Below are 9,656 nucleotides of genomic sequence, written 5' to 3' on the forward strand. Positions count from 1 at the left end.
ATCTTCTAAGCATTGGCTTCAGTTGTCTTGGTTGCTAATGTTTCTCATTTATCTTTTAAAAATCAATTTATTGTTCTTTTATCGGGGTCTAGAAGGCAGAGGAGATATTGTATACACTTAGTTTGCCATCTTTAACTGGAATTCTCTTCCCTGGTTTATAAGATTAAGGACGTGGACTGGTGAACTTGGGCAGAAGGGAGAAATGTGAGATTCTGGACACAGAAGTAGTCAGACCAAGGCTAAAAAGTATCTTTATTTACCTGGGCAGCACACACTTTGGGCATTAATGACAAGGATTGCCAGCGCTGAGGGAATACTACTTGTGGCGATCATCTTCTCCCAAGCTCCACATTTTAGCCTTGTACAGAGTGATGTCTTTGTAGACCTTGAAGTGGTTCAGCCTGCGGTCTTCATGTTGAGGGTTGACCTAGAGAGGAGGAGGCAGATGTCAGAAAGAAACCTGTGGGGAAGGGGGAAGACCTGGTCTTGTAGGGACCTGGACTTGACTCGGGTCCCAGTCTCCTGAAGTGCGGCCCCTGGTGCTTTTTCTTGCTAAACCCTGTTTGTGAAATGAAGGTGACATAATCAGAATTGAAAGACAAGTGTGACAGGAAGTTCGTCAGGTTCTTCAAGTCTATTCAAAATCCTGTGTTTCTTTCTTAGGAACAGGAGCCCTATATTGTTTAGGGAGATCATACTTTGCCAACAAAGGTCTGTCTAGTCAAGGCTATGGTTTTTCCAGTAGTCATGTATGGATGTGAGAGTTGGACTGTGAAGAATGCTGAGTGATGAAGAATTGATGCTTTTGAACTGTGGTGTTGGAGAAGACTCTTGAGAGTCCCTTGGACTGCAAGGAGATCCAACCAGTCCATCCTAAAGGAGATCAGTCCTGGGTGTTCACTGGAAGGACTGAGGTTGAAGCTGAAACTCCAATACTTTGGCCACCTGATGCGAAGAGCTGACTCATTTGAAAAGACCGTGATGCTGGGAAAGATTGAGGGCAGGAGGAGAAGGGGATGGCAGAAGATGAGATGGTTGGATGGCATCACCGACTCGATGGACATGAGTTTGGGTGAACTCCGGGAGTTGGTGATGGACAGGGAGGCCTGCGCTGTGGTTCATGGGGTTGCAACGAGTCAGACATGACTGAACGACTGAACTGAACTGATGCTAAAGACTGCATTTCCCAGGCTCCTTGCACTTAGTGGTGTTTTCCCAATCAATGACACAAATATGTTGCTAGCATTCACATTTTCCAGAGAAGGGGACAGAATTTAGAGATGTAGGTGACATGCCCAAGACCACTCTACTAACAGCTGGGAGAGCAAACTCAGGCCATCTGACATCAGCAAGCTTTGTTTAATCCACACTTAGCAGTATTCACTTTGGACCAGGCACTGTGTTCTAAGCACTGTCTCATCTAATCCTCAGAAGTTTCATGAGAGACATGCTGGATTATCTCCATTGTACTAGGAGGAAGCTTAGTCACAGAAGAGCTTAGTCACATCCCAGGGTCACACAGGGACCAGCCAGAGTTCAAGTTCAGGCAGCTGGCTCCATACTCTGTTTCTTTAACCACTGCTGGATTACCCCTGACCTTTCAAGTAAAGGAGACCCACTTACCAAGGGCTCAGAATCCCATCCAATCTCTTGACCTTCAGTCTGTGTCTCTGGGTATTTCTTTCTTGGTCCCTGGGCAGCATGGTGGATAAGATTTAGAAACCTGGCTGGGAGATGAGGCAGGGGTTACAAAGGAGTCAGGTTTGGGGACCAATGAGAGATGCTGTGCCCTTGATTCTGGCACATCCTCCTGACAGGCAGAGCATCAGCCTCCAAGGCTTGCCTAGACATCAAGACACAGGCATCTGGTTCTTCCACGCATCTCTCAACAAACATCTGTTGAGAACAAACTCTGTGCCAGGCACTGTTTGGGCCCTGGAGGCAGAGCAGAGTGAGGTAGACATGGTTCCTGGTCTCCTGGTAATGTAGACTGGGTGAGAGGTCAGGGGATGCAATATACAAGTATAAAAACAAACCCGACATGTACTCCCTGCTGTATTTAAAGTGGGTAACCAACAAGGACCTACTGTATAGCACAGGGAACTCTGCTTAATGGCAGGTGACAGCCTGGGTGGGAGGGGAGTTTGGGGGATAATGGATACATGTGTATGTGTGGCTGAGTTGCTCTGCTGTGCACCTGAAACTACCACATTATTAATTGGTTATGCTCCAATATAAAATGGAAAGTTAAAAATAAAAAGAAAAACAAACCGCATAGAGGCAGGCAGTGATGCACACTGTGAAGACGGGAGTAGGCCCGGGGGCAGGGGGAGGCAGGGCTGGCTACTTAGGATGACGAGGGGAGGCCTCTCCGGATGCCTTGCCGGTGCCAGCCCTGAGAGAGGCAGAGGAGGAGCACACCACAGGCAGCAAGAACAAAGGCCCTGGGGCATGAGCAAGTCTGGGCAATGAAGCTGCCGAAGAGACGGTGAGGAGCTGGACTATAAGAAGTGAGGTCAGATCCTTGTGGATTGAAGTCAGCATGGCTCCCAACACCAGGTATGTTTCTAGCTCTACACCTGAAGGACTTAAGTAGATTTCATTTTCAATCTACCCTATCCAGTCTCAGTTTGAGGGAGGTAGTCTGACAAGGGGAAGAAGCTGGCTTGTAGTCAGACATTCATGGCCCTTCTACTACTAGCTTGACAGGTGGTGTAACTTCTCTGGGCCTCACTTTGCTCATCTGTAAAATGGGAGGAAGATATCTACCTCAGCAAGATGTTCGAGAATGGAATTTAAAAAAAAGGACTTGGCCCTGGGCCGATCTTACCCTGAATAAACGCGGCTTGTAATGAAGTCCTTACCACCTGCTATTTTCCTTATTGCTACAAGTCCCCAGCTGCTATCCTTTGCTCTAGCCAGGCTGGTGTCTCCCCTACAGATGGAAACCTCACTTCCTTGTTCTCCGTCAGCCTATTTCCTTGTCTGTCTCCACGATGCTGTGAAATCCTCACTCCTCCTGCCCACCCACACTTCCCACCCTCTTTCCTACAAAAATCACACATCCTGCCTCAATCAAACTCCACCCTAAGAAGGTAGAGGGGAAGGAGAAAAGCTTGTCAGAAGAGTCAGTCTTCCTATCAAGTATCTTCTTCCCTCATTCTTAAATGTGGCCCCACTTACCCGTATTATCACAGCCATGCCAAACTACTCCCAGTTCTTGGCCATGCTGGTGTCTCATTTCTGTGCTTTCCCATGTAACCAGAATGTCCTGCATTCTTCTACACCTAACATACCCCACACCTCACCTTCTCCAGGAGGACTTTCCAGAACTTCCCTGTCTGAAGTGGGCACCTGTTTCCTATGCTGCTGCCATCCCAGTCTAACTCTCTGTTTACCTGGGTATTTACATGTCTGTCTCTTTGCCTATGGTATGACATTCCCAGCCCCATTCTAGTGACTATCACAGGGTAATAATGAAAATAATATTAATAACATGTCCTGATCACCATGTACCAGATACTTTTTTTTAACATAATACTGTTTATTTAACTTCAAAAATATTTCAGCATTTTAAATATACAAAAAAAAAAACAAAAACAGAACGTTGCACTTCATGTTTAGATAGAAGGTTCTTGAACTTTCACTGGTGCTGTGGCTCTTGGCTTTGCTGACAATGAAGAGTTCTACGTTTTTTTTTTTTTTTTTAAACAAACAGTTTAAAACTATGGCACTTCAACTAAAAAGGATCCAGAACACTTCTCATGCCAGCTGCCCCCTGCCCCCTTTTCCACAGCTAAGAATGGCAGTAAGATGCTGTGTCACTATATACAAAAACAAGACAATCTGAAGCTAAATGGATGCCCACTGTGGTGTTCACAGGTCCAGCACCACAGTGCACGCCCTGAGCTATGCCCTCTCCGGAAGGCATCGCCCCCACAGCCTCCACACCAAGCAAGGAGCTTGACGTCAAGAGTGTGTCTTGGTTGCTTTGTTCTTTGTACAAACTATAGATATGTACGGTTGAAAACTCAGAATTTCTAGTCAATGACCATAGGATTAAAACACCACCTTACAGATTTTTTAAAAAGTGCCAGAAACATCTTTAAGCCTTGTCACACCAACAGCAAAGTGCACAGAGTGAGAAGACAAGAGCCTTTTCGTTTTAAAAATATTTGGAAATATGCACAACTTTGATACAGTTTCCGGGTGCTCCAGATACCCATGGCCACTTCCTGTAAACCACTGACAATGCTAGAGCACTTGGAGAGACTACGATGTGATCATGATCCAATCGGGTAGTTAAACCTAATGAGGGAAACAGACCCATCTTGGACGAGAGGTGTGTCAATCACAGTGCTCCCTGCTCTAAGGTATTCACAAGAGGAAGATGCAACAGCTTTTCAAATTTATCCTCCTCCTCCTCCCCTTCTTCCTTCTTCTCCTCTTTGTCTTCCTCTTCCACTTTTTTCCGGGCATCTTTATCAGGACCTTTGGCGCCATCAACTTCCATTTAGACCTAGTCTGCGACTCCTTCTCACACTTCTCCTTCAGCTTTGCTGCCTTGTTGGTGTATGGCTGCTTCTCCCGGTCACGTAAGTTACTCCACATCTCGCCCAGCTTCCTTGCCACATCTCCAATAGAGATGCCAGGGTTTATACCCTTGATCTTGGGGCGGAATTCAGAGCAGAATTGGAAAAATCCAGATGGTGGTCTCTTGGAGGCATTAGGGTCCCTCTTCTCCTTGCCTCCCTTAGCTGGTCCGTAATCCTTCATTTATCGATCACAGGGCACTTTATCCGCCTCTGCCATTTCACTGAATTTAGACTTCTCTTTCCCAGACACAGTCTTCCACCTCTCAGAGCATTTCTTGGAAAATTCAGCAAAATTGACAGGGACCTCTGGGTTTTTATTCTTATGTTCCTCTCTGGACGTCTGCACAAAGAAGGCATAAGCAGTCATCTTGCCCTTTGATCTCTTGGGATCACCTTTAGCCATCTTGACTGTACTGTTTGCTAGTCTGGGCAGCGCGGGGCCCTAGATACTGTTTTAAACACTTGCAATACATTGTTTGATTCTCACAACACCTCTAAGAGATAGGTTCAGAAATGTTAAAAAAAACTTGCCCAAAGTCACACAGTTAATGAATGGCAGAACCAGGATTTGAACTCAGTTAGTAGAACTCCAGAACCTGTGCTTGTTATCAGCTAAGTATTGGATGGATGAACAAACGCAATGTCAGGGCCATGAGGAACATGTTTTTTGGCTTGACAGTTAATAAACTGGCAGTTTTGAAAATGTTGGTTTCTCGTGAGTGTTGTCAGGATGAGTTCAGCTTTCAGATGATCAAACAGAGGACTGAGGCCTGCCCTAAGGAACCACTCCCCAGAGAGTCTCCCAGCCGGCTGCCTCTCTATCTCTGTCTCAACGTCATTCTCAAATCCTGGACTTACCGTCTGCAGGTTCTTCCAGGTTATCATGCCAAGACATGGGCTTTCTGGTGATTGTGTGAACTAGAGGAAAACAGCATCATAGGTTCAAGTTAAAAAAATGTCTCCCTGGCCTTTCTAAGACCCTCCCTATGCTGGATACCCATTTAGCATTTTGTCAGTGTCTGTCCAGTGTCAGATATTATGCTGGGCACTAGGGCATAGGATCTTCAAGGACCTCACAATCTGAGAGGCACTGTCCTGATAATGGCCACCAGCCATGTGTGGCGACTTGAATTTGAGTAATTTAAATTTAATACAATTGAAAATCAGTCCCACAGACTCATTTCAAGTGATCAACAGCCACATATGGCTACTGGCTGCCATTCAGGGCAGCACAGACAGAGAACATTTCCATTATTTTGGAACGTTCTCTTGGACAGACTGGCCTATGGAGATGTAGATGTATCAGGCAGCCAGAGACAGTGATATATCCCCAGGAGGCCGTGTTGTACCAGGTAGAGGATCCACAGACATCTAATCAACTCATAACTACCAATGCAGTGGAGGTAGGGCTGCGAACAAGACAGAGAAGGTCCCTGTTCTCCCTGAGCTTTCACTCTACTTGTGGCGACACTCAATAAACAGATATATAATATCAGGCAAATATAAGTAAGATGCACAACCGCATAGAGCACATTATATGGATAAACCCATGTTGATGGTGGGCAGAGTGTGGGTGATGTGTCTCTAAAGACAGACAGAGGAGCAGAGTCCTGAATAAACTTGCTGTGTGAGATACATGGGGAAGATCCAAGAGTGAGCTTGGTGAGTGAGAGAAATATCAAGGAGCAGAGTAATTCTGGTGGAGGGAGCTGGGTGGATGGAAGTAGTAAGTGAGCAGAGGCCAGAAGGAACCAGTGGTCTCCACGTGTTTTATCCCTATCTCCCACCAGTAAGAAAGACAAAAACTTCCACATGTGTATATTGATACAGTCTCTATGCTCTATTGTCATATATTAACAAAGCATCATTTCTTTCTTTATACATAAGTATAATGATAGGTATAAATTCTAATATTTCCTCACTTAACCCCAATGGATCATATTAATCATGTGCCCAACGATTGTGAGCTGAGAGACCAAGCACTTTTCATAGGAAACCTGGACACTGCTGGAGGGGATTATGAAAATTGTTGAAATGGGCCAAGCTTAAACAGAATTGGGTGTTAAGTGCTTTTCTTGAAATTAGTAGTTGGGGGCTCCAGAGGAAAACCAGGTTATCTTAAGCAAAATGAAGATATACATTTTCTGTACTCTCATCCCCCATCCCCAGCCCCCAAAGGTAAGTTATGTGAGGAGGTGGTTATGCTTAAATAAATGACTGTCCTAATTATTTCACTGCATAAATGTATATTTAAATGTCAATGGTATACCTTAACTATATGCAAATCTTATTTTAAAATAATGACAATCCATTTCGTCCAGGACTGGGGGGGCCTTTTCCCATTGGAAGAGACCCTGATGCTAGGAAAGATTGAAGTCAGGAAGAGAAGGGGACGGCAGAGGATAAGATGGTTGGATGGCATCCCTGACTCCATGGACATGAGTTTGAGCAAGCCCCAGGAGTTGGTGAAGGACAAGGAAGCCTGGTGTCGCAAAGAGTTGGACATGACTGAGTGACGAACAACAAGGGCTAGAGGAGAATTCAGAAAGAAGAGAAAGTGAAGAGGTGGGGAATAGCGTGGTGATTTAGGAAATCCACGCATTCAGATATGGTGGGACAGAAAAGAGCCTGTGGATTCTGCAGAACAGACACTAAAATGTTTATTAAAGGAACAGGGTGCGGGTAAAGGGGAACTGGGATAAAGCTGGGTGGGCAGCAGAACCACATCCGCAGGGGCCTTACGTTCTGATCAGGGTAAACCTCAGCTCAGAAGCTGTGGGGCCTCTGAGACTGGATGATCGAATCCCCTTTAGCACAGTTCTCACCACTTATGGTATAGGGGAGGGTTGGAGGGCTGGGCCTGGAGGGAGAAAGAGAGTTAGGAGAGCATCAGATCAATGCAGGCAGGAGTGAGGAGGGTCCTGCTGAGGCTTCAGAGGCCGGATGGAGAGAGGGCCCAGCTAAGTGAGGACTGGCAGTCTTGCGTGATGGCGTCTCCCACTGAGGCAGAAATGTGGGAACCCGTCCTGTGAGAGAAATGCTAAGGAAAGAAACAGTACGGTGCCTACTGAGCTGTGTGGAGAGAGAGAGAGACTGAGGATGACTCCCAGGCTTCTAACTAGGGAGAGAGAATGGCTGTGGTGCCTTGTGCTTAAAATAAGATCTTCTGGAGCAGCCACAGGTGGGAGAGGGGTGCGGGATAAATCGGGGAAAGGGAGCTGGGAGGTGGTTGTGGACGTGGGTCTGGGTCTCCATTTGAGACTCGGTGGCCTTTAGAGGGAGCTGATGTTACAGGACCAGATGAAATTGGCCCAGGAATGTGCAAAGTGAGAAGAGTTGGAGTGGGGCCATCTAATTAGGGGGCATGTTGGGTCTTGAGTCTGTGCCGCTTAAATTTTCTGAAGGTCTTCAGACAATATAAGAAGATGGAAAGAAATGCTTTAACATATTAACAACAAACCAAAACATATGCAAAACAAAACACAAAACCCTGCAAAATATTTCAAAAGCAAATTTTTAAAGAACCTTTCAAATTTGTTACAATAAAATATTTAATCAGGATGTGGATGCATTTAACACATCTATTTGATGGGATGGGGAATGAGACCCCCTCCCCAACCCCAAAGTCATAGTTCTGGAATGTTGAGACTAGGGGCGAGGTCAGAGGAGGCGTCTCCTACTGGGCTCCACCCCGCACCCCCTGCTCCGCACCCCTGCCGGCTCCTTCCCGCGGGGCGCCCTCTTTCCCTTCCTCCGTCCGGTAGCGCCCCTCACCCTTGCGGAGTGGATTCACGTGATACTGCGTGTAGAGTTTCTGGGTTCGTAGCTCTTTGAGGTACAGTTCCCGCAGGATCTGGTTCTGGTGGACCTCATCTACGATCGCTTTCTCCTTCTGGTGTCCAGCCATGGCCTTGGCTCTGCTGTGTCCAGTCAGTACAGCGCCCCCTCACCTCGTCAGACGCTCACCAAGTGCCAGGCCAAAGGCTGTCTCCAGGCAACAGAGTCCCAAGCCGTCTCCAGGCAACCGGTCCTAGCTCACCCGCCTCCCTCAGACCTCGCTCCTGCTCGCCCATCCCCCACCCCCAAATCTTAGAACGCCCTCTTTAGGCGCTCAACCCACCTCCCCCAGCTCCTCAGGACATATCTAGCCTGGTTACAGAACTGCTGTCCGACACTTCCAGAAAACAGACTCGCCATGAAGTGATCAGTCAATCCTAGAGGAAATCAGTCCTGAATATTCATTGGAGGGACTGATTCTGAAGCTGAAACTCCAATCCTTTGGCCACCTGATGCGAGGAACTGACTCATTGGAAAAAAAACCCGGATGCTGGGAAAGATTGAAGGCTGGAGGAGAAGGGGATGACAGAGGATGAGATGGTTGGATGGCATCACCGACTCAATAGACTTAAGTTTGAGGAAGCTCCAGGAGTTGATGATGGACAAGCAAGCCTGGCTGCTGCAGTCATGGGGTTGCAAACAGCTGGACACAATGAGCAACTGAACTGACTGATGAAGTGACAGACCGAAGATGTAATGGGCTTAGGATTCAGCCTCACCTTGACTAGTCATTTCCTAAAAAATATTTTGGAAGGAGTAACAAACCTCTCTACATTAAAGCACATGTCCAAAATTGAGAGCCTCTATGTTTATCTCTGCATGTAAGTTAAATAAGCAGGGTGACAATATATAGCCTTGACATACTCCTTTTCCTATTTGGAACTAGTCTGTTGTTCCATGTCCAGTTCTAACTGTTGCTTTCCTGACCTGCATATAGGTTTCTCAAAAGGCAGGTCAGATGGTCTGGTATTCCCTTCTCTTTCAGAATTTTCCACAATTTACTGTGATCCACACAGTCAAAGACTTTGGCATAGTCAATAAAGCAGAAATAGAAGTTTTTCTGGAACTCTCTTGCTTTTTCGATGATTTCGTGGATGTTGGCAATTTGATTTCTGGTTCCTCTGCCTTTTCTAAAACCAGCTTGAACATCTGGAAGTTCACGGTTCATGTATTGCTGAAGCCTGGCTTGGAGAATTTTGAGCATTACTTTACTAGCATGTGAGA

General features: G+C 46.3%; 1 protein-coding gene and 1 pseudogene across 1 annotated transcript; both read right to left on the minus strand.

The window, feature by feature from the left end:
* Nucleotides 1-316: 316 nt before the first annotated feature.
* On the minus strand, nucleotides 317-8,502 carry CFAP144 (cilia and flagella associated protein 144). The gene is made up of 4 exons (XM_068966774.1): nucleotides 8,370-8,502; nucleotides 5,454-5,513; nucleotides 1,624-1,727; nucleotides 317-427 (listed from the first exon to the last, which is right to left on the minus strand). The coding sequence occupies exons 1-4, from the start codon at nucleotides 8,500-8,502 to the stop codon at nucleotides 317-319; spliced, it is 408 nt and encodes a 135-aa protein (XP_068822875.1).
* On the minus strand, nucleotides 4,352-4,998 carry LOC138073613 (high mobility group protein B3 pseudogene; annotated as a pseudogene).
* Nucleotides 8,503-9,656: the final 1,154 nt, after the last annotated feature.

The sequence above is a fragment of the Capricornis sumatraensis genome, chromosome 2, assembly GCF_032405125.1.
Source record: "Capricornis sumatraensis isolate serow.1 chromosome 2, serow.2, whole genome shotgun sequence".
Lineage (NCBI taxonomy): Eukaryota > Metazoa > Chordata > Mammalia > Artiodactyla > Bovidae > Capricornis > Capricornis sumatraensis.

Bases quoted from the DNA above. Each gene is read 5' to 3' on its own strand.
- CFAP144 (XM_068966774.1), bottom strand. From the start codon at position 8,502: ATGGCTGGACACCAGAAGGAGAAAGCGATCGTAGATGAGGTCCACCAG. The intron at 1,728-5,453 runs GTAAGTCCAGGA...CTCATCTCCCAG, and splicing joins CCTGGAAGAACCTGCAGACG to CCAGGTTTCTAAATCTTATC. The intron at 428-1,623 runs GTAAGTGGGTCT...CCTCCTCTCTAG, and splicing joins GATGGGATTCTGAGCCCTTG to GTCAACCCTCAACATGAAGA.